This window comes from Neoarius graeffei, chromosome 4, assembly GCF_027579695.1.
Source record: "Neoarius graeffei isolate fNeoGra1 chromosome 4, fNeoGra1.pri, whole genome shotgun sequence".
NCBI lineage: Eukaryota > Metazoa > Chordata > Actinopteri > Siluriformes > Ariidae > Neoarius > Neoarius graeffei.
Window position 1 is genome coordinate 28,958,047 of NC_083572.1, and position 27,657 is coordinate 28,985,703.

A 27,657-nucleotide genomic window follows, 5' to 3' on the forward strand; every position below is an offset into this window, starting at 1 on the left:
TTACCTGAACTGTTTCCAGAATCCTCTAGGTACATAGTACTGTAGCCGGGATGCAGCAAGGTGGCCAAATATGACTTGCAGGTGGCGCAGCACTCCAATATTGTACTCCTTGCGATCTTCAGCCTTATTGAGAGAAGGCTTGTCATCAAATTGCTGGTGATAATTGAACACTTCATCCCTGGGATCCACATTACTCTGTAGCACAGTAATAGGTTATGCTCGGACAATGGGTTTGCTACCTTTAATTTGGTGATGGTAAAAAAAAAAAAAACATGCCAAGATGATAATCTGCCAAATGCCTTGATAGCCAAATTAAATTAGGCCTTTAATCAGTCCAGGGTGTTAAAAAAATTCCAATAACATTAAGCTACCCGATAAAATAAAACACATTTAAAAATAATAAGGACAGTGGTAATCATTGTACATGTCAGATTTTTACCTCACTGTCCTGCTTTTCATCTCCAGACATATCATCATCCACATCACTGCCAGCACCCTCTATGGCTAGAATGCCATTTCGGATAGAGGGAATCATATACAACTGCTGGATCACAGAGTTCATATAGCATGTGGCTCCAGCATTCTTCAGACCTACAAATCCTTTAGTGGGTCGCGGCCCCACAGGTGGGAGGTATTCCCACTCTGTAAGAGTCTCACAGCCTGAAAAGGAAAGCTTTATTATTATTTACATTATTCAATGAAGAATTTAACCAAGAAACTAACACCAAGTTTCAGAATCTACAAAAAGTAAAATACAAGTTTTCAATTTGTACTTAATATCAGTTAGATGTGTGAATTTAAACACTGGCCAATAAATGTTAAATACTGAATTGAGCATTTATTCATCCAACTGCTAGTCATTCCAACACTGATGCTAGAAATTATTTTATGCTTCAAAGTCTTACATGCCTTGGTAGTACATTTCAGTCAGAGTGTCAACAATCTGCTTCAGATTGCGTACACATCCCACAGCAAGGGCCACAAGCAGTTCAAAGCCAGCATTAATGGAGGCAGGACTGCTGCAAACTGGGATTGCCTGCTCAGCAGGGAACTCTCCAGTCTTGACATATTGTAGGAATACATTAGATGCTGGGAAGATGAAATCATCTATCAGCTCCTGCAAATGTGGGGTGGGAGAAAGAGAGAGAGAGAAATGGGAATTGCTAGAAGATCAATATGCCCATATATATATATATATATATATATATATATATATATATATATATATATATATATATATTTAAACAGAAGGTACACTACAGCACTGATATTAACTAATTTTAAAATAATCACAAACTGGTTTGGTTTTTACAATATTTTCATTTAAATTCAGTTCAATTTTCTTGAACCTGTAGTGTGCTCTGTTGGCACAACCAAGTGTACATTAGATTAGATTAGATTCACTTTATTCATCCCACATCAGGGAAATTCATGTGTTACAGTAGCAAGAAAATGTCAGATAACAAATAAAACTGAAATAAAAATTAGACAAACGAAGGATTAAATACAAAGGGCTATTTGCATTATCTACCATGAAAAAGTATAGAAAAATTGCCTTATTGAGAGGCTCGGAAAAACTGCACATTACAGGTAGACTCTGTATATATACACACACACACACACACACACAAGTATGCATAAAAATAGTTTAAGGCCTATATTATTGCACATAATAATTGCATCGATGAGAGACAGCAGAGGTAGTAGTGGTGAAGTAGTGCAAATATAACGACAAACAGGTTATTGGTGCTACGTTACAAGTTGTGGGTGTTATACAGTCTGACAGCAGCAGGTATGAATGACCTGCGGTATCTCTCCTTCTTACACCGTGGGTGTAGCAGTCTACTACTAAAAGAGCTGCTTAAAGCCCCCACAGCCTCATGTAGAGGGTGAGAGGGGTTATCCATGATTGAGGTCAGCTTGGCTAACATCCTCCTCTCACCCACCACCCTCAATGGAGTCCAGAGGACAGTCCAAGACTGAGCCAGCCCTTCTGACCAGTTTATTAAGTTTCTTCCTGTCCCTCTCTGAACTTCCACAGCCCCAGCAGACCACAGCGTAGAAAATCGCTGATGCTACCACAGAGTCATAAAAAGTCCTAAGCAGTGTCCTGCACACACCAAAAGACCTCAGTCTTCTCAACAGGTGGAGACGACTTTGGCCCTTCTTGTACAGGACATCTGTGTTGTTAGTCCAGTCCAGTTTGTTGTTAAGGTGAACACCCAGGTATTTGTACTCCTCCATGATCTCAATGTCCAAACCCTGGATGTTCACTGGTGCAATTTGAGGACCCGTCCTTCTGAAATCGATCACCACCTCCTTTGTCTTGCTGGCGTTGATGCGCAGGTGGTTCAGTTCACACCAGGCGACAAAGTTGGTGATGACCTCTCTGTACTCCAGAACGTCCCCCTCTGACACACATCCAACGATGGCTGTATCATCTGAGAACTTCTGGAGGTGGCAGCTGTCCGTGTTGTAGCTGAAGTCAGATGAGTAAAGTGTAAAAAGGAAAGGAGAGAGCACTGTACCCTGTGGAGCCCCTGTGCTGCAGACTACCACATCAGACACAGTCGCGGAGCCTCACATACTGCGGTCTGTTAATGAGGTAGTCGATGATCCATGCAGCCAGGTGGCAGTCAACACCAGCTCCCTCCAGCTTCCCCTTAAGCAGTGATGGCTGGATTGTGTTGAAAGCACTGGAGAAGTCAAAGAACATGATTCTCACAGTGCCCTCCAAGTGCAAAAGTGACTGGTGTAGCAGGTAAATGACAGCGTCATCCACACCAATGCCCGGTCGATATGCAAACTGCAGGGGGTCCATCTCGCTGTTCACCAGGTGTCGGAGGTGGGAGAGAACAATCCTCTCCATGATCTTCATTAGGTGAGACATTAAAGCTACTGGCCGAAAGTGATTGAGCTCCCTGGGGTGCGCAGTCTTGGGAACTGGAACCACACATGATGTTTTCCACAGAAGTGGAACTTTCTCCAGACTGAGGCTCAGGTTGAAAATGTACAGAAGAATCCAACAGAGCTGATCTGCAGTCCTTAAGCAGTCTGGAGTTGATGGTAATCAGGGCCAGCAGCTTTCCTCGTCTTGATCCTCCTCAGTTCCTTCAACACCTGATCAGCTGTTATGGAGAGGCGAGGGGTGTAGCCGAGGTGTGAGTCCTGTAGAGTGAGGTTGGGGGTGGAGTGTGTGGATTGGTCTGGCAGGGATCGGAGGGGGGTGATGTGGTGTGAGGAGGGAGCTGTTGGTGTCAGAGGTATTATTGGGGGTGGGGGGTGGGTGGGGGGGTGGAGTGATATCACAGACCGGTCTGGACAATGGTGAGTGGGGGAGGGTGGGGTGGCACAGTCAAATCTGTTGAAAAAGAGACTCAACTCATTTGCCCAGTCTTGACCCCCAGATACAGGGCCCCTCCCAGTGTCCTTTGTGTGGCCAGAGATGGTTTTCAGGCCTCTCCATACCTCTCCGGTGTTGCTCCCCTTGAGGCGCTCCTCCAGCTTCCTCCTGTCGCTGTCTGTAACAAGTGTTCTAGGTGGGTGGAGCACAGAAGCACGGCAGGCCAGAACTGAGTTCTCAAAAGACTCTTTTATTAGCTTTTCAGCTTTCAACTATACAGACACGCATGCACACAAGTATCCAGGTTGGGGAGAAAACTCCCTTCCTCCGCTCTCCCTCGCCTCTTATAGGGCGCGGTCACTGGGGAAGACACACAAACACAGGTTAATTCCCGTCAGGTGCAGTGATTCCACTACTTACCTTCCCTGACTCCACCCTCCATTCACAGACCGCGGCTTGACCACGCCCCCGCTGCCACATACCCCCGCCGCCTGACTCAGACCGGGCAGCTGTCCGTCCTGCTGCCGACTCACCACCCCCCCTTGACAGGAGAGGAAGTCCAGCATAACCATCTGCGCCCCCGGCCTGTGGACCACCTCGAACTTAAACAGCTGGAGTGTCAGATACCAACGGGTGATCTGCGCGTTGGCATACTTCATGCGGTGGAGTCACTGCAGGGGCGCGTGGTCCGACCAGAGGGTGAAAGGGCGCCCCAGCAGATAGTAGCGGAGGGCGAGGACTGCCCACTTGATGGCGAGGCATTCCTTCTCTATGGTGCTGTACCTGCCCTCGCGCACTGACAGCTTGCGGCTGATGTACAGCACTGGATGGTCCTCCCCCTCCTGGGACAGAACAGCCCCCAGCCCTCTGTCCGATGCGTCCGTCTGTAAAACAAAGGGGAGAGAAAAGTCAGGGGAGTGTAACAGTGGCCCCCCACAGTGCAGCCTTTACCTTAGAAAAAGCCCGCTGGCATTGCTCCGTCCACTGGACCGGATCTGGTGCCCCCTTTTTAGTGAGATCAGTCAGTGGGCTGGTGACGTCCAAATAATTAAGTATAAACCTACGATCGTAGCCAGCCAGCCCCAGGAACTGCCTCACCCCCTTTTTGGTCTTGGGTCTCGGGCAGTCCGCAATCGCTGCTGTCTTATTGATTTGGGGACGCACCTGCCCATTGCCCAAGTAGAAGCCCAGATACTGTACTTCCACCTGCCCAATCGCACACCTCTTCGGGTTGACTGTGAGCCCCGCTCGCCTCAGCGACCCCAGGACGGCCCTCAGGTGTTTCAGGTGCCGCGGCCAGTCATTGCTATAAATAATGTCATCTAGGTATGCATCCGCATAGGTGGCGTGGGGGCGGAGGACCCTATCCATAAGCCGCTGGAATGTAGCAGGCGCCCCAAACAGCCCAAACGGAAGTGTGACAAACTGGTGTAAGCCAAACGGTGTGGAAAAGGCTGTTTTCTCACGGGATAGTGGAGTCAAGGGGATCTGCCAATATCAAATCAAATCAAGTTTATTTGTACAGCGCTTTTAACAATAAACATTGTCGCAAAGCAGCTTTACAGAATTTGAACGACTTAAAACATGAGCTAATTTTATCCCTAATCTATCCCCAATGAGCAAGCCTGTGGCGACGGTGGCAAGGAAAAACTCCCTCAGACGACATGAGGAAGAAACCTCGAGAGGAACCAGACTCAAAAGGGAACCCATCCTCATTTGGGCAACAACAGACAGCCTGACTATAATATTAACAGTTTTAACAGGTATAACCCTCAACTGTCCTCATGGGGCCGTCCTTCACAGGAGTGGGGCGATAAAACTCCGACCAGACACAGGGCACCAGGATGGATCAAGCAGGTCCGAGGGGCAGAAGAGGCCAGCATCTCAATCCCAGGATCAACATGTAACTCAGAGGGACAGATTGGGGGGGGGGGGGGGGGGGGAAAGAAAACATGTTGTTAGGTATGCCCTAAAAATGACAAGTATTAAATCTGTGTGGTAGGCTCGCAGAGACGAGAGTCTTTACATCAGGCATGACACACAATGGCATGTTAATATGGTAAAAAAAATATATCATGACCTGCTCTGGCTGGATGCTTGATTGGGTGATGGGAGCACACTCCTCAGCAATGATGAGATGCAGATGGGACCCTTAGGCCTGGCCAAGACAATTCAGTTACATTTCACCGGGTCTGGGACATGCGACAGAATGTCTGACGGCCGATTCCCTGCAGGCTACGATAGCCAGTCGAGGTCCCCACCGTCTCCACCAAAAGATTTCCTGTTGACTCCATGTAACTCAGAGGGACAGATTTGGAGTGGGGGGGGAGAGAGAAAGAAAACACAGGTGGTTAGGTATGCCCAATGTCACCTGAATAAGTAGGAACAGTATACATATTGCACCGAGTACAAGCAGGGACTCCGGCAACTAACTATGACAGCATAACTAAAAGGAGAGAGCCAGAAGGTAACACAGGCATGAGGGAGCCCCGGGACATAAAGCAGCCAGCCACTGCACCGTCAACAAACTCGAGTGAGCAAGCGAGTGGGGACTGACAGCATCCATACATCCCAGTTTACCAAAACACTCTATGTCTGAGGACCCTCCAGATCTACTCCTTTACCTCAAACACCATTAACAAAAGGCTTGACTAAACAGATATGTTTTTAGCCTAGACTTAAATGCTGAGACTGTGTCTGATTCCCGAACATTACTTGGAAGGCTGTTCCATAACAGTGGGGCTTTGTAAGAAAAGGCTCTGCCCCCTGATGTAGCCTTCACTATACGAGGTACCAGCAGATAGCCTGCACCTTTTGATCTAAGTAGGCGTGGCGGGTCATAGAGGAGCAGAAGTTCACTCAGGTACTGTGGTGCGAGACCATTCAGTGCTTTAAAGGTCAATAGTAGTATTTTATAATCAATACGAAATTTGATTGGGAGCCAATGCAGTGTGGATAAGACAGGCGTGATGTGGTCATATTTTCTAGTTCTAGTAAGGACTCTTGCTGCGGCATTTTGAACTAACTGGAGCTTGTTTATGCACTTATTGGAACATCCAGACAGTAAGGCATTACAATAATCCAACCTGGAGGTAACGAAAGCATGGACTAGTTTTTCTGCATCATGCAATGACATTAAATTTCTTATCTTTGCAATATTTCTGAGATGAAAGAAAGCTATCCGGGTGATGTTATCAATGTGAGTTTCGAATGAAAGACTGGGGTCAATAATCACTCCGAGGTCTTTTACTGCTGCACGTGAAGAAACAGAAAGGCCATCCAGAGTTACTGTGTAATCAGAAAACTTACTTCTAGCTGTATGTGGTCCTAGCACAAGTACTTCAGTCTTGTCAGAGTTAAGCAGAAGGAAATTTATAAGCATCCAGTGTCTAATGTCCTTAACACATTCCTCAATTTTATTAAGCTGGTGTCTCTCATCAGGTTTTGCAGAGACATACAACTGTGTGTCATCAGCATAACAGTGGAAACTAATACAATGTTTACGAATAATATCGCCCAGAGGTAACATATATAGAGAAAAAAGCAGTGGACCCAAGACAGAACCTTGTGGAACACCAAACTTTACCTCGGTACGTCTAGAAATATCACCATTTATATCAACATACTGATAACGATCCGTTAGATAAGACCTGAGCCAGGAGAGGGCCATTCCCTTAACTCCCACAACATTTTCTAGTCTATCCAGAAGAATGGAATGATCAATGGTATCAAATGCTGCACTAAGGTCAAGCAACACAAGTAGCGAGACACAGCCCTGATCAGACGCCAACAGTAGGTCGTTTACTACTTTAACCAGTGCTGTCTCTGTGCTATGATGAGGTCTAAATCCTGACTGATACATTTCATGGATGTTATTCCTATGTAAATATGAGCATAACTGCTGTGCCACAGCTTTTTCAAGGATCTTGGAGATAAAGGGGAGGTTTGATATTGGCCGATAATTGGACAGCTGACAGGGATCAAGGTCAGGTTTTTTAATCAGGGGTTTGATAACTGCTAGTTTAAAGGATTTGGGTACATAGCCAATCATAAGAGAAGAATTTATTATTTTTAGAAGCGGTTCAATTACTCCAGGCATTATCTGTTTGAATAGATGTGTCGGTAAGGGATCTAGTACGCAAGTTGAGGCTTTTGATGTAGAGATTAATGAAAGTAATTCAGTTTCTTTTAGGGGAGTAAAACATTCTAACTGATGACCTGATACAGTTATATTGTTAACTACAAGGTCACTTTCATTGTCTAACCTTAAATTAGTAGTTTGAATTTTTTGTCGGATATTCTCAATTTTGTCATTAAAAAATTCATGAAGTCGTTGCTACTACATACTGCAGGTGTGCATCTGTCTATAGTGGACTTATTCCTGGTTAATTTTGCTACAGTATTAAATAGGAATCTAGGATTATTTTTGTTATCTTCTATTAGGGAGGAGAGATATGTTGATCTCGCAGCACTAAGAGCTTTTCTATACTTCAGGAAGCTCTCCCTTTGTCAAATCCAGTGTCGAATAAAAATGAGCCGTGCCTAGTCGATCGAGCAACTCGTCAATAAGAGGCATTGGGTACGCATCAAATTTAGACACCGCGTTGACTTTTCTATAGTCCACACAGAACCGGACTGACCCGTTGGCCTTGGGAACCAAGACCACCGGACTGCTCCAGTCACTGTGGGACTCCTCGACAATGCCCATTTCGAGCATGGCCTTGAGTTCTTCCTGAACCACCTTTTTCTTGTATTCGGGCAGTCTGTAAGAGCGGCTGTGCACTACCACCCCTGGGGGCGTCTCAATGTGGTGTTCTATAAGGTGGGTGTGGCCAGGCAGGGGCGAGAACACGTCAGAAAATTCTGCTTGCAACGGGCGACCTCTGTGAGCTGGGTCGGGGAGAAGTGGGCTCCACAGGGGACCGGAGCGGTGGGTGATGCCAATTTTCCATTTTGAACCTCCGGCCCCAGCTCCGCCTTCTCTGGAACTACCGACACCAGCGCCACGGGGACCTCCTCGCTCCAACGTTTTAACAGATTGAGGTGGTATACCTGTAACGCCCCACCCCTGTCCGTTTGCCTCACCTCATAGTCGACATCCCCGACTCACCGTATGACCTCAAAGGGTGGGCAATAACACGAGTACTTTGTCTCCCGGTGTGAATTCCCTAAGGCGCGTGCCCCTGTTGTACAGGCGGACTTGACGTTCTTGAGCCTGCCGCAAATTCTCCTGGGTTAGGTGTGCGAGTGTGTGGAGTTTTGTGCACAGGTCAATAACGTATTGAATTTCATTTTTGCTCAGGGAAGGTCCCTCCTCCCAATTTTCCCGCAGCACATCCCGGATGCCACGCGGCTTACGCTCATACAATAATTAGAACGGGGAGAACCCCGTGGAGGCTTGTGGGACCTCTCGCATTGCGAAAAGCAAGGGCTCGAGCCATTTATCCCAGTTACGTGAGTCTTCGCTTACAAATTTTTTTAATTATGTTTTTGAGGGTGCGATTAAATCGTTTGACTAAGCCGTCCGTTTATGGGTGCGGATCGGCTTGATTCCCAATAACCCATTCAGTTCGCGTGACATAAACGTAGTGCCTTGATCAGTCAGGATCTCTTTGGGGATTCCGACTCGGGAGATGACATGGAAGAGTGCTTCCGCAATACTACGTGTGGAGGTATTGCGAAGTGGCACTGCTTCCGGATATCGCATTGCATAATCCACCAGAACTAAAATAAAGCGATACCCTCGTGTTGACCGATCTAATGGCCTGACGAGATCCATCCCAATTCTTTCGAACGGGGTCTCGATTAATGGTAGAGGGCGCAAAGGCGCTTTTGGGATGGCCGCTCGATTTACTAAATGGCATTTGCGGCATGCCGTACACCACCTACAGACATCGCCGCGAATCCCTGGCCAATAGAACCGGGCCATTATTTCAGGCTAGTGTCTTATCCTGCCCTAAGTGTCCAGCCATGGGATTAAAATGAGCCGCCTGGAATACCAATTCCTGGCGGCTCTTTGGGATCAAAAGTTGGGTTACTTGTTCCTTAGTCTGAGTGTTCTGCATCACTCGGTATAACCTATCCTTAATAATGGAAAAATAGGGGAAGGACAGGGTGGCATTTGGCTGGAGCGTTTGACCATCGATTACTCTCACTTGGTCAAACGCATGCTGCAGAGACTCGTCTCGCGATTGATCTAACGGGAAATCCATGAGGGATTCCCCGAAAGAGGGAGGGGGAGCCTGCTGCTCCTCACTCTGATGCGGTGATGACGTAGACGGCTCTGTGACAGCTGCTCCCGCCAATGCCACACTGGGACCTCCCCCTGCTGAACTACAGCAGGACCCACTCTTCACTAAGTGCGTCATTAAATCCCGAAATCCCGGCCAATCAGTCCCCAAAATTATAGGAGTGGGTAAGGCGAGGATTAACCGCTGCCTGTACTCTAAATTTCTCCCCTTGAAACAGAATGTGGATAGACACTAAAGGGTAGTTGTGAACATCCCCGTGCACACACAACACCTTCACCAACTGTGCTCTTCCCAATGCCTCATCTTGCACCAGGCTTTGGTGGATTGAGGTCTGATTACAGCTGGAGTCCACCAAAGCCCGATACGTATCCCTTTGGATACTCGCCGGTACGCGATACGCTCTGGCCCGATCGAGGGCAGTTCCTGGCGCGTCGGGGATCCGGACCACCGTGCCCACCTCCATTGGCGAGCACTGATGCTGGAGGTGGCCCGGCTCCCTGCAGCGCCAGCACACCAGCCCAGGCTCTCTCTCTGCACCGGTGTTCCGGATATCACTCACCTGGGGAGGGGGGAAGACACAGAAGTAGGAAATGGTAGGACACCGTGGGTACGGTGGGCCGGCTGAGGTGGAGCTGGCCCCCGCCTCCGCGGTGGGGAAATGAGGCAAGGGCGAGGAACAGAAGGGGGGGGGAGGGGAGAGGGGGAGACATGCTGTCCTGCCGTTGGAATGGCCGCCATATGGTCCTCCACCAGCTCAATGGCCTGATCCAGCGACACTGGGCGATGGCACTGGACCCACTCCGCGGTTCCTTCCGGAAGTCGAGCGATGAACTGCTCCAGCACCACCAGATCAATGATTTCTTCGGTGTCGCGGTTGTAGGCCCTCAGCCACCGGCGGCAGGCGTCCGGGAGTTGCTGGCCAAATGCGAACGGCCGGCTGACCTCCTCCAGGCGCAGAGCACAGAAGCGCTGCCACTGCTGCTCCGGAGTGCGACCCACGCGCTGGAGGACGGCCCTGCGGAGGTCCGCGTAGACCAGCCGGCTGTCGGCGGGGAGCTGTAGCGCGGCCAGCTGCGCCTCGCCCGTGAGCAGGGGGAGGAGGCGCGCCACGTGCTATTCCACCGGCCAACCCCATGCCTCTGCTGCCTGCTCAAAAAGAGCGAGGAAGGCCTCGGGGTCGTCGTGTGGGCCCATCTTCGTAAGGGTGAGGTGGGGAGGGCCCGCGGCGGTGGAGGTGGTGGACCCTGCCGATGCGAGGAGGTGCCGGAACACCTGGCGATCTTCCTGCTGCACCAACACCAGGGCCTCGAATCTTTGCTCCTGTTCTTTCCGGAGGGCGACCAGCACCTGGTGCTGGCTCTGTTGGGCTGTGGCGAGGGCATGGATCAAGTCCTTCAAGGGGGAGGACTCCATGGGGCTGTTCTCTCCTGCGCTCCGTCCCGGGTTTCGGCACCATTGTAACAAGTGTTCTAGGTGGGTGGAGCACAGAAGCACGGCAGGCCAGAACTGAGTTCTCAAAAGACTCTTTTATTAGCTTTCCAGCTTTCAACTATACACACACGCACATACACAAGTATCCAGGTTGGGGAGAAAACTCCCTTCCTCCTCTCTCCCTCTCCTCTTATAGGGCGCGGTCACTGGGGAAGACACACAAACACAGGTTAATTCCCGTCAGGTGCAGTGATTCCGCCACTTACCTTCCCTGACTCTGCCCTCCATTCACAGACTGATGCTTGACCACGCCCCTGCTGCCACACTGTCCTTGCCTCTCCTTATCCCCCTCTTCAGCTCCCTCTGCACTCTCCTCATCTCCTCCTTGTTGCCAGATTTAAAAACCCTCTTCTTCTCGTTTAATAGGGCTTTTAGTTCAGAGGTCACCCAGGGTTTATTGTTGGGAAAACACTGTACCTTCCTGACTGGCACAGTGTTTTCAACACAGAAATTAATGTAATCCGTGATGCAGGTTGTCAGGCTATCAATGTCATCCCCGTGAGGTTCACACAACACATCCCAGTCCGTGGTGTCAAAGCAGTCCCTCAGTGCCATACTGGTCTCCTCAGACCAGCTCCTTATATACCTCTTGGCGGGTGGTTGTTTATTCACCATAGGTATGCATGTTGGGGACAAGTGAACCAGATTGTGGTCAGAACGGCCCAGCGGGGGGAGGGGTGATGAACTATATGCGTCCTTGGTGTTCACATACATTAAATCCAAAGTCCTCTTGTCTCTGGTGTGGCATTTCACATACTGAGTGAAGGTTGGGAGAGTGGAGGACAGGGAAGCATGATTGAAGTCACCGGAGATTAGTAGCAGGGACTGGGGGTGCGATGTCTGAAGCTTTGACACTGTAGTGTGTAAGAGCTCACAGGCTGCAGCAGCATCGGCCGCTGGGGGGATGTACACAGTTATCGCGATAACGTGCGAGAATTCCCTCAGGAGGTAATATGGCCGAATGCTAACCGCTAGCAGTTCAATGTTTTTACTGCAGTACTGCTCCTTTACCCTAATGTGCCCCGGGTTACACCATCTGTCCTTCACAAACATCGCTATACCCCCTTCTTTCCTCTTACCGCTCTCCTTGGCTTTCCTGTCCGCTCTCACAAGTTGAAATCCGTCCAGAGTGACGTGCGAGTCCGGTGAGAGTTCATTCAGCCAAGTCTCTGTGAAGCACATAAGGCTACACTCCCGGTACTCCCTCTGCAGCCTGGTTAGCGCCGTTAGCTCATCCATCTTATTAGGGAGAGATCTTACGTTTCCCATGATGACAGACGGTATACATGGTTTATACCATCTTTTCTTCTCCTGGCACTTCATTCCAGCTCTGCATCCCCTTCTCCTTCTCTTTAATTCCACGGGGATCACCGGTCTTTCCACAGGGAGTACCTTGGTGTTGCGCAGTGCTAACAGCTGCTCCCGAGTGTAAACAATGGAGCCGTGGCTGAAAGGGTCCGCTGATGCCGATTTAAATAGCCCCAGAAAGAAAAAGAGAAAAATACAAATGCACAGTCTCACGAGTAGTACATCCCGAGGTGCACACTTCTGACTGAGACTAGTGCAGAAAGAAACATGAAAAAAGTACAAAAACATACCAAAAACATTATTATTATTATTATTATTACTACTACTACAATTAGAAGTTGCTACCAACACTGTTGATAGGGATGCCTCCACTGCCCAGTCTAGTCCTGCCCTTTTTAATATTGCTTCACAATACCCTTAAAATATACCTTGACCATATTTAGATCAATACCAAAATATAGTTAGGTTATCCATGGTTATCAAAGACAAGTCCACATAAAGAACTTCCTACTGAAGGACCAGCAGATGGATGGACAATCCAATGGCATCTTAGATCGTGAGAAAATGAGCTCAGAGTTCCTGAAAATGAGTATGTAAATAATATCAAATTTGAAAAAAAAAAAAAGGAAAGCAGTGATTTAGGGCTGTGTGATATGGGAAAAAATGAATATCCCGATACATTTTCTCCATTTCACGATATATGATATATATCTCGATATATTTAAATCTCCTCTAAAGGACCCCATGAAATCTAACTTTTACTCTTTACTGTTTTCACTACAATCCCTGCAGATTATATAATATTCTTGGTTAACTTTACAGGTGGTTTTTAACAACACATTTTAAATGTTCATGTTAGTGATTAATCACAATTGAATTGAAATAAGACTATTTTTATTCAACAAAGATGTAGCACAAACTGCAAAAACAATCTTGAAAATTGCAACAAAGGGGCAATACAATACACACAGAATTTTCGGAGATATATCGAGTATATTCGATATATCGCACAGCCCTACAGTGATTTCTAAATTTACTTTGACTTGCATTTCACTGCAGACAGTATGAACCCAAAATATTGTTTTGCCTGGTCAAGTTCATTTCATATGTTAATATACATCCATTCCTGCATTTCAGGCCTGCAACACATTCTAAAAAAGGGGATGGGGCAATGAGGTAAAACAATTAAATAATGATGAGATTTGAAACAGGTAATGTCAACAGGTGACTGTAATCAAGATTCAGTACAAAATCAGGAAAGGCCTAGTCTTTGAGGAGCAAAGACGGGACAAAGATCTCCAGTTTGTCAATAAATGCATGAAAAAAATATTGAAATGTTTAAAAGCAATGTTCATCAAACAAAGATAGAAATGGATTTGGATATTTCACCCTCAATGGTGCCATAATATCATTAAATGATTCAAGGAATCTGGAGGAATTTTGGTGCATAAAGGGCAAGGGTGCAAGCCTAAGCTGAACACCTGTGATCTCCGATGCCTCAGACGGCACTGCATAAACAACAGTCATTCATCTACAGCTGATATAACCACATGGGCTTGGGATTACTTTGGCAAACTTTTGCCGAGCACAGTTACATCCACAAATGCCAGTTAAAACTTTACTGTGCAAAAAGGAAGCCTGACGTTAAAGGGCTGATGACACAAACATGACTCTATGCAATTTCTTAAATAAACTATACAACATGGCAAACATGTTAGATTTCTGTTATAATTACGTGAAAAGAAGCTGTTGTTACGCAAATATCCAACTTTTAATTGCACAGCGCAAGAAAACTGGGTCCGTGGCTCGCGGCCATGTTGTGACGTCAGCGGGAGAACACGCTGCGGTTCACTGGCTGTTCTACTCATAGACATCCTATGGTTCTACTCTGGTTCTACTCAATGGAAATGGCGCATGAAAACGCCGGTGAACTCTCTAGTGCTAGCTCTTCCTCTTCTGGGAGTCTAGAATTGTGTTGATCTCTTCCGAATAGAATCTATGATAGCCTACCCTCTTTACCCTTTGCCTCTCGTTGCTAGGCGGCAGTTACATGAAAGCCGCAAGCTTTCACAAGCAAATACATGACTGATATCACGCCGACTTTATGATTACATTTATGATTATCATGTAGAATCTATAGCTCTACGTACCTTTATCTTATGTCGTTTCACAACACATGTTCTGACAGGAGGACTGTCTTTGGATCCGGCATAGCTACTACTAGACCCCCTCCGGAATACTGGCAGTGTTGCCAGATTGGGATTTTTCCCGCCCAGTTGAGCGGTTTCATGTGCATTTTGGTGGGTTTTGAACATATTTTGGGCTGGAAAACGTCAGCAGTATCTGGCAACATATTTTATATATATATATATATATATATATATATATATATATATATATATATATATATATATATAATGTATAATAATAATACTAATAATGACAAACTGAACACCTGCTGCATCAACAATAAACTGGTAAGTTAGGAGGAAGGTTCTTTCGCTGACGTCATATAGCTCCTCCTCCTCCTCCGTCAAATTTGCCCAAATAGCCGCGTTTATCATAACTTGTAAAATAGGCGCCTTCGTGAATTAATATATGGATCATCGGGAATTACTTTTTATGTTATAAAACATCGCCAAAGATGTCAAAAACGTGTCATTAGCACTTTAACTGTATCCAGAAGCACTGTCTAATTCACTGGGCTTGCAGGCATCTGGGATGGACCATTATACAGTGGAATCATGTATTGTGGTCAAATGAATCAGTATTTCAGGTCTTTTTGGAAGAAATGGACACCGGGTGTTCCGGACAAACTACAAAAAGGACCATCCCAACTGTTACCAGTAACACGTCCAAAAGCCAGGGTCTGTCATGGTATGGGGTTGTGTCAGTGCCCTTGGCAAAGGTAACTTACACTTCTGTGATGGCAGCATTCATACAGAAAAGTACACCTAGATTATGGAGCAACATTCAAGACATCTTTTCCATGGATATTTCACCAAGACAAAATAAAATCACATTCTGCACACATTATAAAGGCATGTCTGTGGAAGAACAGAGTGCCTGTCCCCAATAATGTGTGGTGAATTTTGAAACAACAAAAAAAAAGTGACAATGATGACACCGTACTGTTGCTCACATTACGATCTGTTTGCTGGAACAACGGGACAAAATAACACCTGAAATGCTTCATCACTTGGTGCCTTCAGTCCTGAAAAACATCTTTTAAAGTGTTGTGAGAACGAATAGCAACATAAGTGTGGTAAATTCTTTAATCCTCCCAACTTTTTTTGAAATGTGTTGCAAGAATCAAAATGTGTTTAATTTGAAAAACAAAATTCATGAGGTAAAACATCAAATAAATGTGCTGTTGTATTGCTTTGAGTGCAATACAGGTCAAAGATGATTTACAAATCATTGTTTTCAGTTTTAATTTCAACATACCGTCCAAACAATTTTTTGATTTGAGGTTGTAATACATTTCTGTATTTCGACCATTTTCTACATTGTAGAACAAATACTGAAAACACCAAAATTATGAAACAACATACGGAAAATATATGGAATTAAGTTGTAAAAAAATGTTAAAAAACCAAATGTTTCATATTTTAGATTCTTCAGAGTTGCCACTGTTTACCTTGATGACGCTTTGCACACTATTGGCATTATTTTAACCAGCTTCAAGAGGTAGTCACCTGGAATGCTTTTCAATTAAGAGGTCTGCCTTGTCAAAAGTTATTTAGTGGAATTTCTTGCCTTCTTAGTGTTTGAGATCAAACAGTAAATAGTAAATAATAAAAATACAGTAAATAGCCCTATTCCACAACTGTAGTCATTCATATTATGTCAAGAACCACACCACTAAGTAAAGAGGAACAACGGTCCATTATTATTTTAAGACATGAAGTGTCTTTTAATTAACGCTCTGGGATCAAGAGCTTCGCTGGCGAAGCTTGACAGGTTTAGAATGAGTAGGTCATGTACTTAGATAAATATCTTTGAGTTTATCATACAAGTATGATAAACATATTGATACTTTACACTTTCCTATGTGCCCACAGCCAAATAATACTAGAGTTTTTAAATGACCTAAATTAGATGAAACACTAGAAAAGCACTCAGAGAGCACAGACCTCCGCCAAGAATCCTTTAAAAAAATCCAGGATCCAGAAGGTAATCCGGATCACCGCCAAAATTTAATGGATTGTTACTTGTGCCCAGTCACACCTCTGGAAAAAATTTCAGAGCAATCCTTTCATTACTTTTTCCGTAATGTTGCTAACAGACAAACCAACCAACCAACCAACAAACAAACAAACAAACCAACGCTACCGAAAACATAACCTCCTTGGCGGAGGTAATAAAACTTGTCACCTTACTCAGTCACACCGGAGTCAGAGTGCCGAGCGCCCACTTGCACATTCATGAAGGACTATTCACATGATAACAGCATGATAATCACTTTCAGTCTTTCGGTTTCGACTGGTTTCTCTTTCGCGGTGGGAACGCCCGACGTAAACAAGATAAAATCTGTCAGACATAGTTTAGGCTATCTGGAGGTAAAACTTGTTGCGAGATGGCACACGGATTTTATGTGCTTCGGATGATTCAGGACAGCGATTCGATTCATGATTCAGGATAGCGATTCAATTCAATCTTGAGAGCTGCAACACTGGTGATGAGCGGTGCCTTTTTTTTTTCCCCTTTTTTATTTCGACTTGATCCAGCCAAAGATCAACTCGAGTAAGTGTAAATATTTCTTCTATTTCTGATGAGCATATCGGTTGATATGCGTGCGCTGTAGTGCATGCACAGGAAAAATGACATAGTAATTTTCCAGAGTTAAAAGTATTTTCCTCAAAAATAGTTAATTTTGATCGATTTTGAGTTTAGAGAGTAAAACTGGAGTGGGAGCAAAATTAGAGTAATTGTGTAACAGAGTTGGTTGTGGCTCTGAACAGAGTAACATAGTACAAGAGTTAATTTCAAGACACTGAAAAGAGTCAAATACCAAAATAAAAGTCAAATACCAGATAAATGAAGCTGTTGTAAAATGCAGTTTTAGAACTGTGTTGGAATGTGTGAAAAAATATTACCTTACCCATTGTGACTTGACCTGATGGGATTAAGAGTTGGCAGTGGGAAGGGGTTTCACTCTCCTCATTGAATAGAATGGAAATTTTTTTTTTTACTCTACTTATTGAATACCCCTCCCACTGCCAACCCTTTCTCCCAAAACAAAAGGACATAAATTTTTTGATGGCCAGTTAATTGTCCAAATCAATGGAACGGATTTAAGTTTTTGTGCTTGATACATTCCTAAGACTGAACAGAATCACCTCAAGTGACCAAACCAGTTCATCACAATGGCTAAGGTCATGTTTTTTTCACACATTCCAACATAGTTCTAAAACTGTTTTTTTACAACATCTTTGTTTATGTTTTTTTAAGTGCAATCATGACATACATACTACATGGATGATATTGTAGCTGAACTTGTGCTGAATACAAAAAAAGTTATATGACTTTGAAAATACTGCTTAGATTTGTTGAAATTGACAAAATCAGAGCATGCCAAAATCATTCGAGTGCCAGAAAATACCCTCAGACCCCAGAGGGTTAATAAAAACAGTGTGTGTGTGTGTGTGTGTGTGTGTGTGAGAACTAAAACATTGCTTTGGCATTGACAGAACATATAATAATGATAAAACATAATACCTTAATAAGGTTGGCCCCACCCTTTTCACAGCCAATGCAGAATTTTTTCTCAGGTGTCTGGAAGGCTAAAAGCTCCTTGGTGACTCCCAGGTGACCTTCAAGAATGGTCTCTTCCATGCCAGTCTCTCCTGTTCCCTTTACTTCATCCTAGTCAAGGTATAAACTTTAAATTTAATAAGTATGAACAGCAAACAGTAAAAGATCCTTGGAAACAGTTCTTATGCTACATGTGCTCAGTGTATGAGCAATCAACATTTGAAAGCAAGTGAACTTACCTTGATTCTTTTCAACCAGTCAATTTCGTTGTTAAGCAGGACTTCTGCATTAGGCAGGTTTATGTTGCTATTGTATGCATAGTTAAGTAAGTGCCTCAAGAGGGTGAAATAATCACCAGCATGCTTTGCCCTTTCCTTTGCAGTGCTCTAGAGACAAAAGAAACATGCAAAACCGTATGAGAACACAGATTTTCTTCACCTCTACACATTAAACACAAGTTAGTTGTAAAAAATTCTCACTTTATGTACTGCCTATTGAATTTTAATTCCCATCAAATTGATGATTGCTTCAGTGGTCCAAAATATTGGGTTTATGGAGGCATTGTATTACCATAATAATAATAATAATAATAATAATAATCCTTTCTACTAACAATAATAATGCTATACTACTATATACTCCTCCTCCTCATAATAATAATAAAAAGAATATAGCCATAAGCAGGAATATGCAGAGTCCAAGCACTCCACGCAAATAGTGCCTCCAGTGGCCAGTTCTTGCCAGGATAGATAGGACAATAAAAAGACTACTGATGAAAATACGTATTACCTTAGCCAATTTTGTTGGAGGAGGTTATGGTTTTGCCTTTTTTTGTTTGTTTGTCTGCTCCCATTCTAGATTTTGATGAAATTCTCAGGAAAGGTGGGCCATGGGCCAATGAACAATTGTTTAGATTTTGATGCAAATCCACATATACATGTGGATTCAAGATCCAGATATGTATGTGGATCCAGGATTTTTTTTCGTCTGTTCCCAACATCCATCCATCCATCATCTGTAGCCGCTTATCCTGTCCTAACTCAAAAAGTAGTGAACAGATTTTGATGAAGTTTTGAGGAAAGGTGGGCCATGGGCCAAGGAACAATTGATCAGGTTTTGATACAAATCCGAATATGTGGCTTGGTGGAGGTATGCACTCTACCGACTGCCCTTCTAGTCAAGTTTTGGAACGGTAGCTTAACACTAGCTGTGTGAACTGCTTGCTGAATTCTGACTGGCTGAAGCATGGTCATGTTTGCGATGTAATTCAGTGATGATTAAAAATTTAGTTACAGATTAGCAGTTCAGTGTCGCGTACTACATTTCAGCCCAACTGAACGTTTGGTTCCTGAGAAACAGCTACAAGGACTGAACACCCCCTATTGATGACCATATCTAAACCTTTGCACACATCCTCAGAAACTTTACTGAACATGTCTGTCAAGTTTGGTTCAAATCCATATTACCAACCATGAATTACAGCAATTTGATTGAACCACCTCTTTCTCCTTAAAATTGATTGACATATGGGAGCCATATTGTTTACAAATGTCAACATGTTTTTGATGATTGAGATTCACACAGCTCAGCCCTGTGATGACCTGGCGACTTGTCCAGGGTCTACTTCACCTCTCACCCATAGTCAGCTGGGATAGGCTCCAGCTTGCCTGCGACCCTGTACAGGATAAGCGGCTACAGATAATGGATGGATGGATTCACACAGCCCTGAGTACTTTAACATCTTAAAAGTTTAACCTTGCAAAAATGCATATAATGAAAAAATCTCAAAATTTTAAGTGAGCAATCTTGAAGAGTTTGTGCAAAAAACTTTAGCTGAAGAAGAATTCTCACTATACACCTTATTTTCCAAGAGATGTGTTTGCTTTTGTGTGCATAAACATGAATAGCATCCCCAGTGGCCAATTTAAATAAGACTGAATCACATAGCAGGGGGTCCATACCCAAACTGCCACTCAAAATTTATGACAATGTTACAGAGGTCTCAAAAGTAGCCGGTCAGCGGCAGCAAATCGCCATCTGTAGAAGGATTTACCGCCATCTATTTTTCACCGAGTAACAAAAAAAAATTTTTTGTTTACATATTTGTACAAAACTGAGCAGCGTGTGATGTGAAAAGTTTTATTTAACTAAATATGGCCAAATACTAACATGTCTGTCAGAAATAGAGGCAGCCATTATGCTTCCGTGCGCTGCAACTAAGATGTAATCTGATTGGCTGACAAGGTGTTGACAATGTTTCGTGTACTGTGATTGAGCCGTGCCACCACATGGCTAAAAATGGCGACGAAGAATTGGAGTGGCATATTCGATGCCTGGTTTTCAAAAAGGCCTTGAACCACGGGCAAGTCTGTGATTTTAGCCATCACTATGATTACTGAGTGAAATACATCTGTGTATGGGTCCATGTGTAAATGCTGATTGGCTAAATATTAAATTATAAATATCGATAGCGATCCCATTATTGTATACGGCCTGTTTTCGGTCAAATCCGCCCACTTTGCATGCTTGGCACATTGATATTGTTTACATTTTGACTTGCGACGGAATGCAACGTATCCTTGAAAGGGAGTCACATATCGAGACTTGACATCTGTCATGAAGTTAAAATTAATGGTAATCGTTAAAATTATGAATATACTGTATATGAGTTTATACATATTTGTTTTTGGACAGTAGCTGTTGCAAGAACTGACAGTCGTTGTCAGATGAATATAGATTCACTTATTATAACTTGCATAGTGCAATGCCAAATACTGAGGTAAATTAATTCTTTTTTTTTTTATCTTTTGTATACAACCCCGATTCCAAAAAAGTGCAGCGATAAAGCGATAAAGTGCAGTGTAAATAAAAACGGACTGCAATAATTTACAAATCTCAAAAACTGATATTGTATTCACAATAGAACATAGACAACATATCAAATATCGAAAACGAGACATTTTGAAATTTCATGCCAAATATTGGCTCGTTTGAACTTTCATGTTTCAAATATGTTTTATTTGAGCAATGTATACATATATACAGTATATACATACAGTATGTCGCGTATCTTTCACACGCACATGTTTCATCATTTGTTGCTCTTTTTCCTTTTTTCCCCCATGAACACCCGTACACACAAAATACTCACAGGACCAAAACACAATAGAACAAAAGAAAACAAAAAACATGAACAACAATTAAAAAAAAAAAAGACTCTCCATTAACTTAGTCTCAGAGTTCTATTCCCGACTCTCCCCAGGCCCCACCCCATTCCTCCGCCAAGCTTGTTGACATTAAGTGAACCATGATTTTAATTTGCCAGATACTTAATTAGAGGTGACCACACCTTATCAAAGTAGGGGAGTTTGTCCATAAGAGTGTATCGTATTCTTTCTAGGTGGAGTGCGTTCATAAGATCACTGAGCCACAACTTTGTAGGAGGGGCCTCCTTCTCTTTCCAGTGCATGAGAAGCAACCTCCTTGCAGTAATAAGACTGTAGGAAAGGAAACATTGCTGAGCGCTGGTCAACTTCATAGTATCATCAGATACTCCTAAAATGATAATTAGTGGGTCTGGTTCCAATTGGATTTGAAGTATTTCAGATATTGATTTGAAAATATTGATCCAATAAGCCTGAACTTTGGGACAGTCAACAAAGCTATGTAGTAGTGTATCATCTGCTGACAGGCATTTGTCACATATCGGGGAGAGCTCAGGATATATTTTATGTAATCTCTCCTTGGAATAGTGAAGACGATGTAGGATTTTAAATTGAATTAAGCAGTGTCTTTCATTATTAGAGCATCAATGGACGTGCTCCAACCCCCCCCTTCCATGTTATGTCAGAGATCACAATGCCCATTTCTTCCTCCCACTTCGATTTTATTCGGTTGGAATCAACTGGACTAAGGGATTGTAAGGTGTTCTATATGTAAGATATTGCTTTAACCGAGCATGATGTGAGTCGGAGACATCCATCTAGACTAGAACCTGCAAAGGTCTCAAAATTTGGTAGGTGTTTCCTTACATAGTTTCTTATTTGCAGATATCTAAGGTGGTCATTCCCTTGCAACTTATATTTACTCTGTAGTTGTGCAAAGGAGGCAAATGTATCTCCAATGTACAAGTCTCCTATTGTGTGGATGCCTGACCCTTTCCAAAGCTTAAAAGCACAGTCCAGATTAGATGGTGGAAAACCAGGGTTTCTGACAATGGGTAGGACATAGGATATGGGAGGCAAGTTAAAGTGTGATCTAATTTTTTTCCAAATGCGCAGAGTGGTGTGGATCACTATACTGCTCTTATATACAGACTTTTCAACGACGGATGGAGACAGAAGGATAGGCTCCCAACGAGTAGGGTTGACATGCCTCTTGTTCCAACTTAAGCCAATTTGGTGGAGATGTTGTGTCATCTAACCAGTGCGTCATAATCATAATATTTGAAGCCCAATAGTAAAATAGAAAATTTGGGAGTGCAAGGCCCCCCTCTCCTTTAGATTTGCAGAGATGCCTCTTGCCAATTCTGTGTGTTTTGTAATCCCACAAAAAGGGGTTTACAATCGTGTCTAATTGTTTAAACAATGAGTTGGTAAGAGACACTGGGATATTCTGAAATAAATACAATAATTGGGGTAGGAATACCATTTTAATAGCATTAACTCTGCCCAGTAGTGATATTGGAAGAGTCCTCCAAAATTGTATTTTTGACTGTAGTTCAGACAGTAATGGAGGAAAATTTGCGTTGAATAACATTGTGGTGTTTCGTAATTTGGATTCCCAAATATGTAACTTTGTCCAGTGATATTTTGAAAGGGAGAGTCTGTAACCAAGAGGCATCTTGCATATGTATTGGCATTAGTTCGCTCTTATTCCAATTTATCCTATACCCAGAGAAGGTTCCAAATATATTGATTTTCTCTAAAATTTTTGCAATAGTGGCTTCCGGCTGAGTAATATACAAAAGAACATCATCAGCATATAAAGATATTTTATTTATTGATTTTTCTGATATATGACCATAAATTAAAGGGTCTCGAACGAATGCTCTCAGCAAGAGGTTCAATTACAAGGGCGAAGATCAAGGGAGACAAAGGGCAACCTTGTCTTGTGCCTCTGTGTAGATGGAAACGAGGAGATAATATTTGATTTGTGAGGATTTGCGCCAAAGGGCTGTTATATAGGAGCTTGACCATTGAAATTAATTTTTGACCGAATTTAAATCTTTTCAAAGTTTCGAACAGGTAAGGCCATTCGACTTGGTCGAATGCCTTTTCTGCATCGAGTGACAGAATGGCAAGCTCTTCTTTCTGTCTATCAGTAGAATATATTATGTTGAATAGCCATCTGAGACTGAAAAAAGACTTTCTATTTGGTATAAAACCAGTCTGATCTGGATGTATTAATTTATTTAAAAGAGGGTTCACTCTATTGGCCAAGACTTTAGAAAACAACTTTCCATCCAGATTTAGTAGGGAGATGGGACGATAAGAGCCGACTTCTTCTGGGTCTTTAGCTTTTTTATATATAACTGTTATAACTGCTTCGGTTAGCGTTGGAGGTAAAACACCGTCATTGTTGGCTTGGGTGAACACCTTATGTAAATACGGACAGAGAATTTCGCTGAACTTTTTATACAGCTCCCCTGGGAGGCCATCAAGGCCAGGGGCTTTGTTACTTTTAAGTGACATGATGGCCCTCAACAGAAATTTCAGAGTCCAGGTGGGCTGACTCTTCTTCATCTAATTGAGAGAGGTTGCAACCATCTAAGAATTCTTGCATAGCAGTGTAGTCTAAATTTTTATTGGATGTATATAAATTTTTATAAAATTGTAAAAATCGGTCATTAATATCTTTGGGTTTCATCAAAACATCCCCTTTGGCTGACTTAATTTTATGTATTATACGGTCATTTTCATGCTTTCTAAGTTGCCGCGCTAAAAGTCTGTGTGGTTTGTCACTAAACTCAAAATATTTCTGTCTGATATATAAAAAGGACTTACTAACTTTTGCTGAGAGTATCTTGTTGTATTCATATTTTAGGGATGATATCCTTTTATGTAGATCACCAGACGGTGTCCTAGCATTCTCTTTGTCTAGTATATTAATTTGCCGCTCTATTTCCACTAATCTGGCCCTATTCTTTTTTCTGTATGCTTCAAATGAAATAACAGAGCCTCTAAGGAAGGCTTTAAACGCCTCCCATAGTATAGCAGGGGAAGTCTCTTTGTTGTCATTAGTTTCAAAATAAAGAGATATTTGAGCTTTTAGATATTCACAGAACTCCTTTTCAGTTAGTAAGAGAGGGTTTAATCTCCAGGTCCATTGTGGTCTCACCATATTCTGAATAGCCAGGGTGCAAGTGAGAGGGCTGTGATCTGAGATCACTATATTATGATATTTTGCATTTGTAGCATATGGCATCAATTTTGCATCAATGAGGAAATAATTTATCCTGGTGTATGAGTTATGTGTCCCTGAATAATAAGAATATTCTCTACCAGTAGGATTTGCAATTCTCCAAATATCAGTCATATTAGTATTATTAATGAAAGTATTAAGAAAGACACATGAATTGCTTTTATCCATTCTACGTGTAGAGGACCTGTCTAATGCCATGTACACACGTAGCCGGGTATTTTTAAAACCGAACATTTCCCCCCCCCTCCGTTTATAAAAATGTTTTATCCACACCACCTCGTCTTTGAAAAAAATCCCTTCCACACATAACCGAACATCTGCGTTTTCAATCACATTCATAAGCATTCCAAACATGTAGATGGCATTATTTCCCCAAATCCTACCCCCTAATCACATCGCCTGTGCTCTTGGAGCAGTAGTTGGGCTTCTAAAATTAAACAAGTAAATAGCACCTGCACAATAATTAACGCTTTCAAGGCACTACTCCGATCCATTACTCTTTAGCTAGCCGCACACTACGCCAATTTTCAGCGTACCGAGCCAACTGAAGTCGCGAGTCAGGCGTAAAGACTAGTTTTCGATGGTACCGACTCATCTCACAACCGATTCGAAAAACTAATCGGGAGGCAGACTGATCGGCGAGAGTCGCTAGCAATAGCCAATCATATCTTTCGCATATAACACGTGACATCATTAAACACAATTTCTAGCGCGAGAAATACGTGTTGGTAGCACCTAATGCAGGTATATACTGTAATTCCATAGACTGAAGCTTTATCCATAGACACAGTGGGCTGGAAAGCCACTCTGCTCAAGTTGTGTGGCTGAATTCCAAATCGCTTTAACTCCCCTATATAAGTGCACTATTTAAGGTTGGAAATAATAGCTCATGCAGCCTAGATAGTGCGCTGCATATTCCATGTTGTGTCATTTGTAATTCAGCCTGTAGCATCTTCAAGTGTTGGATTTAACAGTAACTATATCCAATAGCCAATCACAAAGCTATTAAGTTGTCACGTGTCGCTTCAATCGCGACTGCACTCGTCAACAGTCAGGGGATATGTGCGTGCCCTGTCGGGAGTCGGCTCTGAAATGGGTCGGTTCGGTACCGCGTGGATCGCCGCTTAATCTGGCTTCTGCAGTAAACAAAGGTCGCACGTTTGACGTCAGGGCAGATTTGTTGTCATTTTTTTGGCGCAGATTGTAACGTTCTAAAACGCAAAACTCCGGTTATCTCTGTCTACACGAAAAGGCATACACGGAGTTTTCAAAAATCTTCACTTTGCCCGGAGTTTTTTTAAATATTCATTTTTGATGTGTTTTCATGTGGATGACAGGCCAAAACGTAGAAAAATATCTTCGATTTAGCAGATACCCGGCTACGTGTGGACGGGGTCTAAGTATGGGTCCAGGATGCAATTGAAATCCCCTGCAATAATAAGATTTGTCTGGGATATATCTGGTATTAGAGAAAACACTTTTTTAAAGAATGAAGGGCTGTCTACATTGGGTGCATACATGTTCAGTAAAGTGAGGGGCATAGAATATATTTCACCGGTTACAATCAAAAAGCGTCCTTCTTTATCAGATATTGTGGTTGTGTGAATATTCTTCCGTATCATAATTGCTGTACCCCTAGCTCTAGCATTGAATGATGAACAAAATATATGTCCTATCCATTTACACCGCAGCCTGGCATGGGAGTCATTTTTCAAATGTGTCTCCTGTAAAAATATTATGTCTGGTGTTAACGATTTGAGATGAGCAAAAACCCTCCCTCTTTTGATTGGGCCATTAAGACCACGTACATTCCAGCTGGCTAATGCAAGACCTCCTCTTCCCCTGTCATGTATACCATCTTGTGTTTGCATCACTGGATTATCTGCCATAGCAAAATTTGATGTTCAAATAATTGTGGAACACACTTATCTGGTTCAGACAAACAGCTATATATACTAGCAAATCTATTACTATTTCACACAATAACAACATATTTTCTTGAGTGTAGAATTGCACTTGAGAATAAACAGAGTGGAGAGAGAAACAGGAGAAATAAGAAAATGAGTGAGAGTAAAAAAGACAAAACAGAAAAACAAGACAAAAACATGCCCTGCCCCCTCCCATCACCCCACTGCCCCCCACCCCCACACACATATACACACACCTAAGCTTATCTCCCTACCCATAAGCTGCAGGTAAAACAGTGTTTGGGATCCCTAAAGACCCACCCGCTCAAACTCCCACCGAACTTTATCACATATCAAAAATTATTCACTGTGGCAAATTGCCCCATGAAGTTAACATTTGAAATGTATCAGAGCATTAAAGCCAATGAATGGGGAAGGACATTAGACTGCTACTGTATTAACACCTGTATTAAAGCCACTGCCTTAAAAGAGAAACACTAAATCGAACTGTAGCAGCATTGGCAGTACCAGTTACAGGCCTCAATTTCCTTTTCTTATTCCCCCCCCCTCAGTATTAGGCTATTTGAACAAGTATCAACCTACCCCAAATATCAGAGGAAAAAGGCAAAAACAAAAATAAACAGAAAAGTCTAGCCATTTAGGCTACATTTGCCACAATACAAAAATAAAAAAATATTGTTTCCTTGGGGTAGGTAAGTTATACAGGTTTAAATGCTACATGAGTAAAACTCAGTCCCACATTCACATTCAGACCTCTGTTTGGGCAATATTCTTCTTCACGTAGGCCATCGCTTTGACTGCATCCATGTACTCCCTCTCCTCTCCGTTGTGCGTAATGCGCAGCTTGGCTGGGAACATTATGCCATACCGGACACCCTGGTGGTTGCGCAACAGTTTCCTCACGTCGTTGAACGCTGCCTTCACCTCTGCTTTCAGGTCGGATACCGTAGTCTGCAAAGCTGTCACCTCGTCTGAGCACATATTCAACCCGCCTTCCATCTCCTTGATTGTAGCCTTCATTGTGTCGAGTTCAGAGTGAATCGCTATCGTGTTGTTTTTTATCTCCCCTCTGACGGTTTGTAACTCGCTTTTAAGAAAGTTGAAGTCTTCTGCAAGTGTATTTTTCACTTCTGATTTTATCACCTGCGCAATGTCC

At 43.2% G+C, this 27,657-nt stretch overlaps 1 protein-coding gene across 11 annotated transcripts in view; it reads right to left on the reverse strand.

The window, feature by feature from the left end:
- The window catches only part of LOC132884962 (probable ubiquitin carboxyl-terminal hydrolase FAF-X), a 289,340-nt gene that overhangs the window by 79,643 nt on the left and 182,040 nt on the right, over positions 1–27,657 (reverse strand). For 10 of the 11 annotated variants that reach the window (XM_060919101.1, XM_060919095.1, XM_060919100.1 and 7 more), the window contains 5 exons: positions 18,390–18,536; positions 18,115–18,261; positions 910–1,117; positions 440–660; positions 5–195 (listed from right to left, as the gene is read on the reverse strand). In XM_060919101.1, the coding sequence (XP_060775084.1) occupies positions 5–195; positions 440–660; positions 910–1,117; positions 18,115–18,261; positions 18,390–18,536 (914 nt within the window). The remainder of the gene's footprint in view (positions 1–4; positions 196–439; positions 661–909; positions 1,118–18,114; positions 18,262–18,389; positions 18,537–27,657) is intronic. The other variant, XM_060919097.1, reaches the window with a different exon arrangement.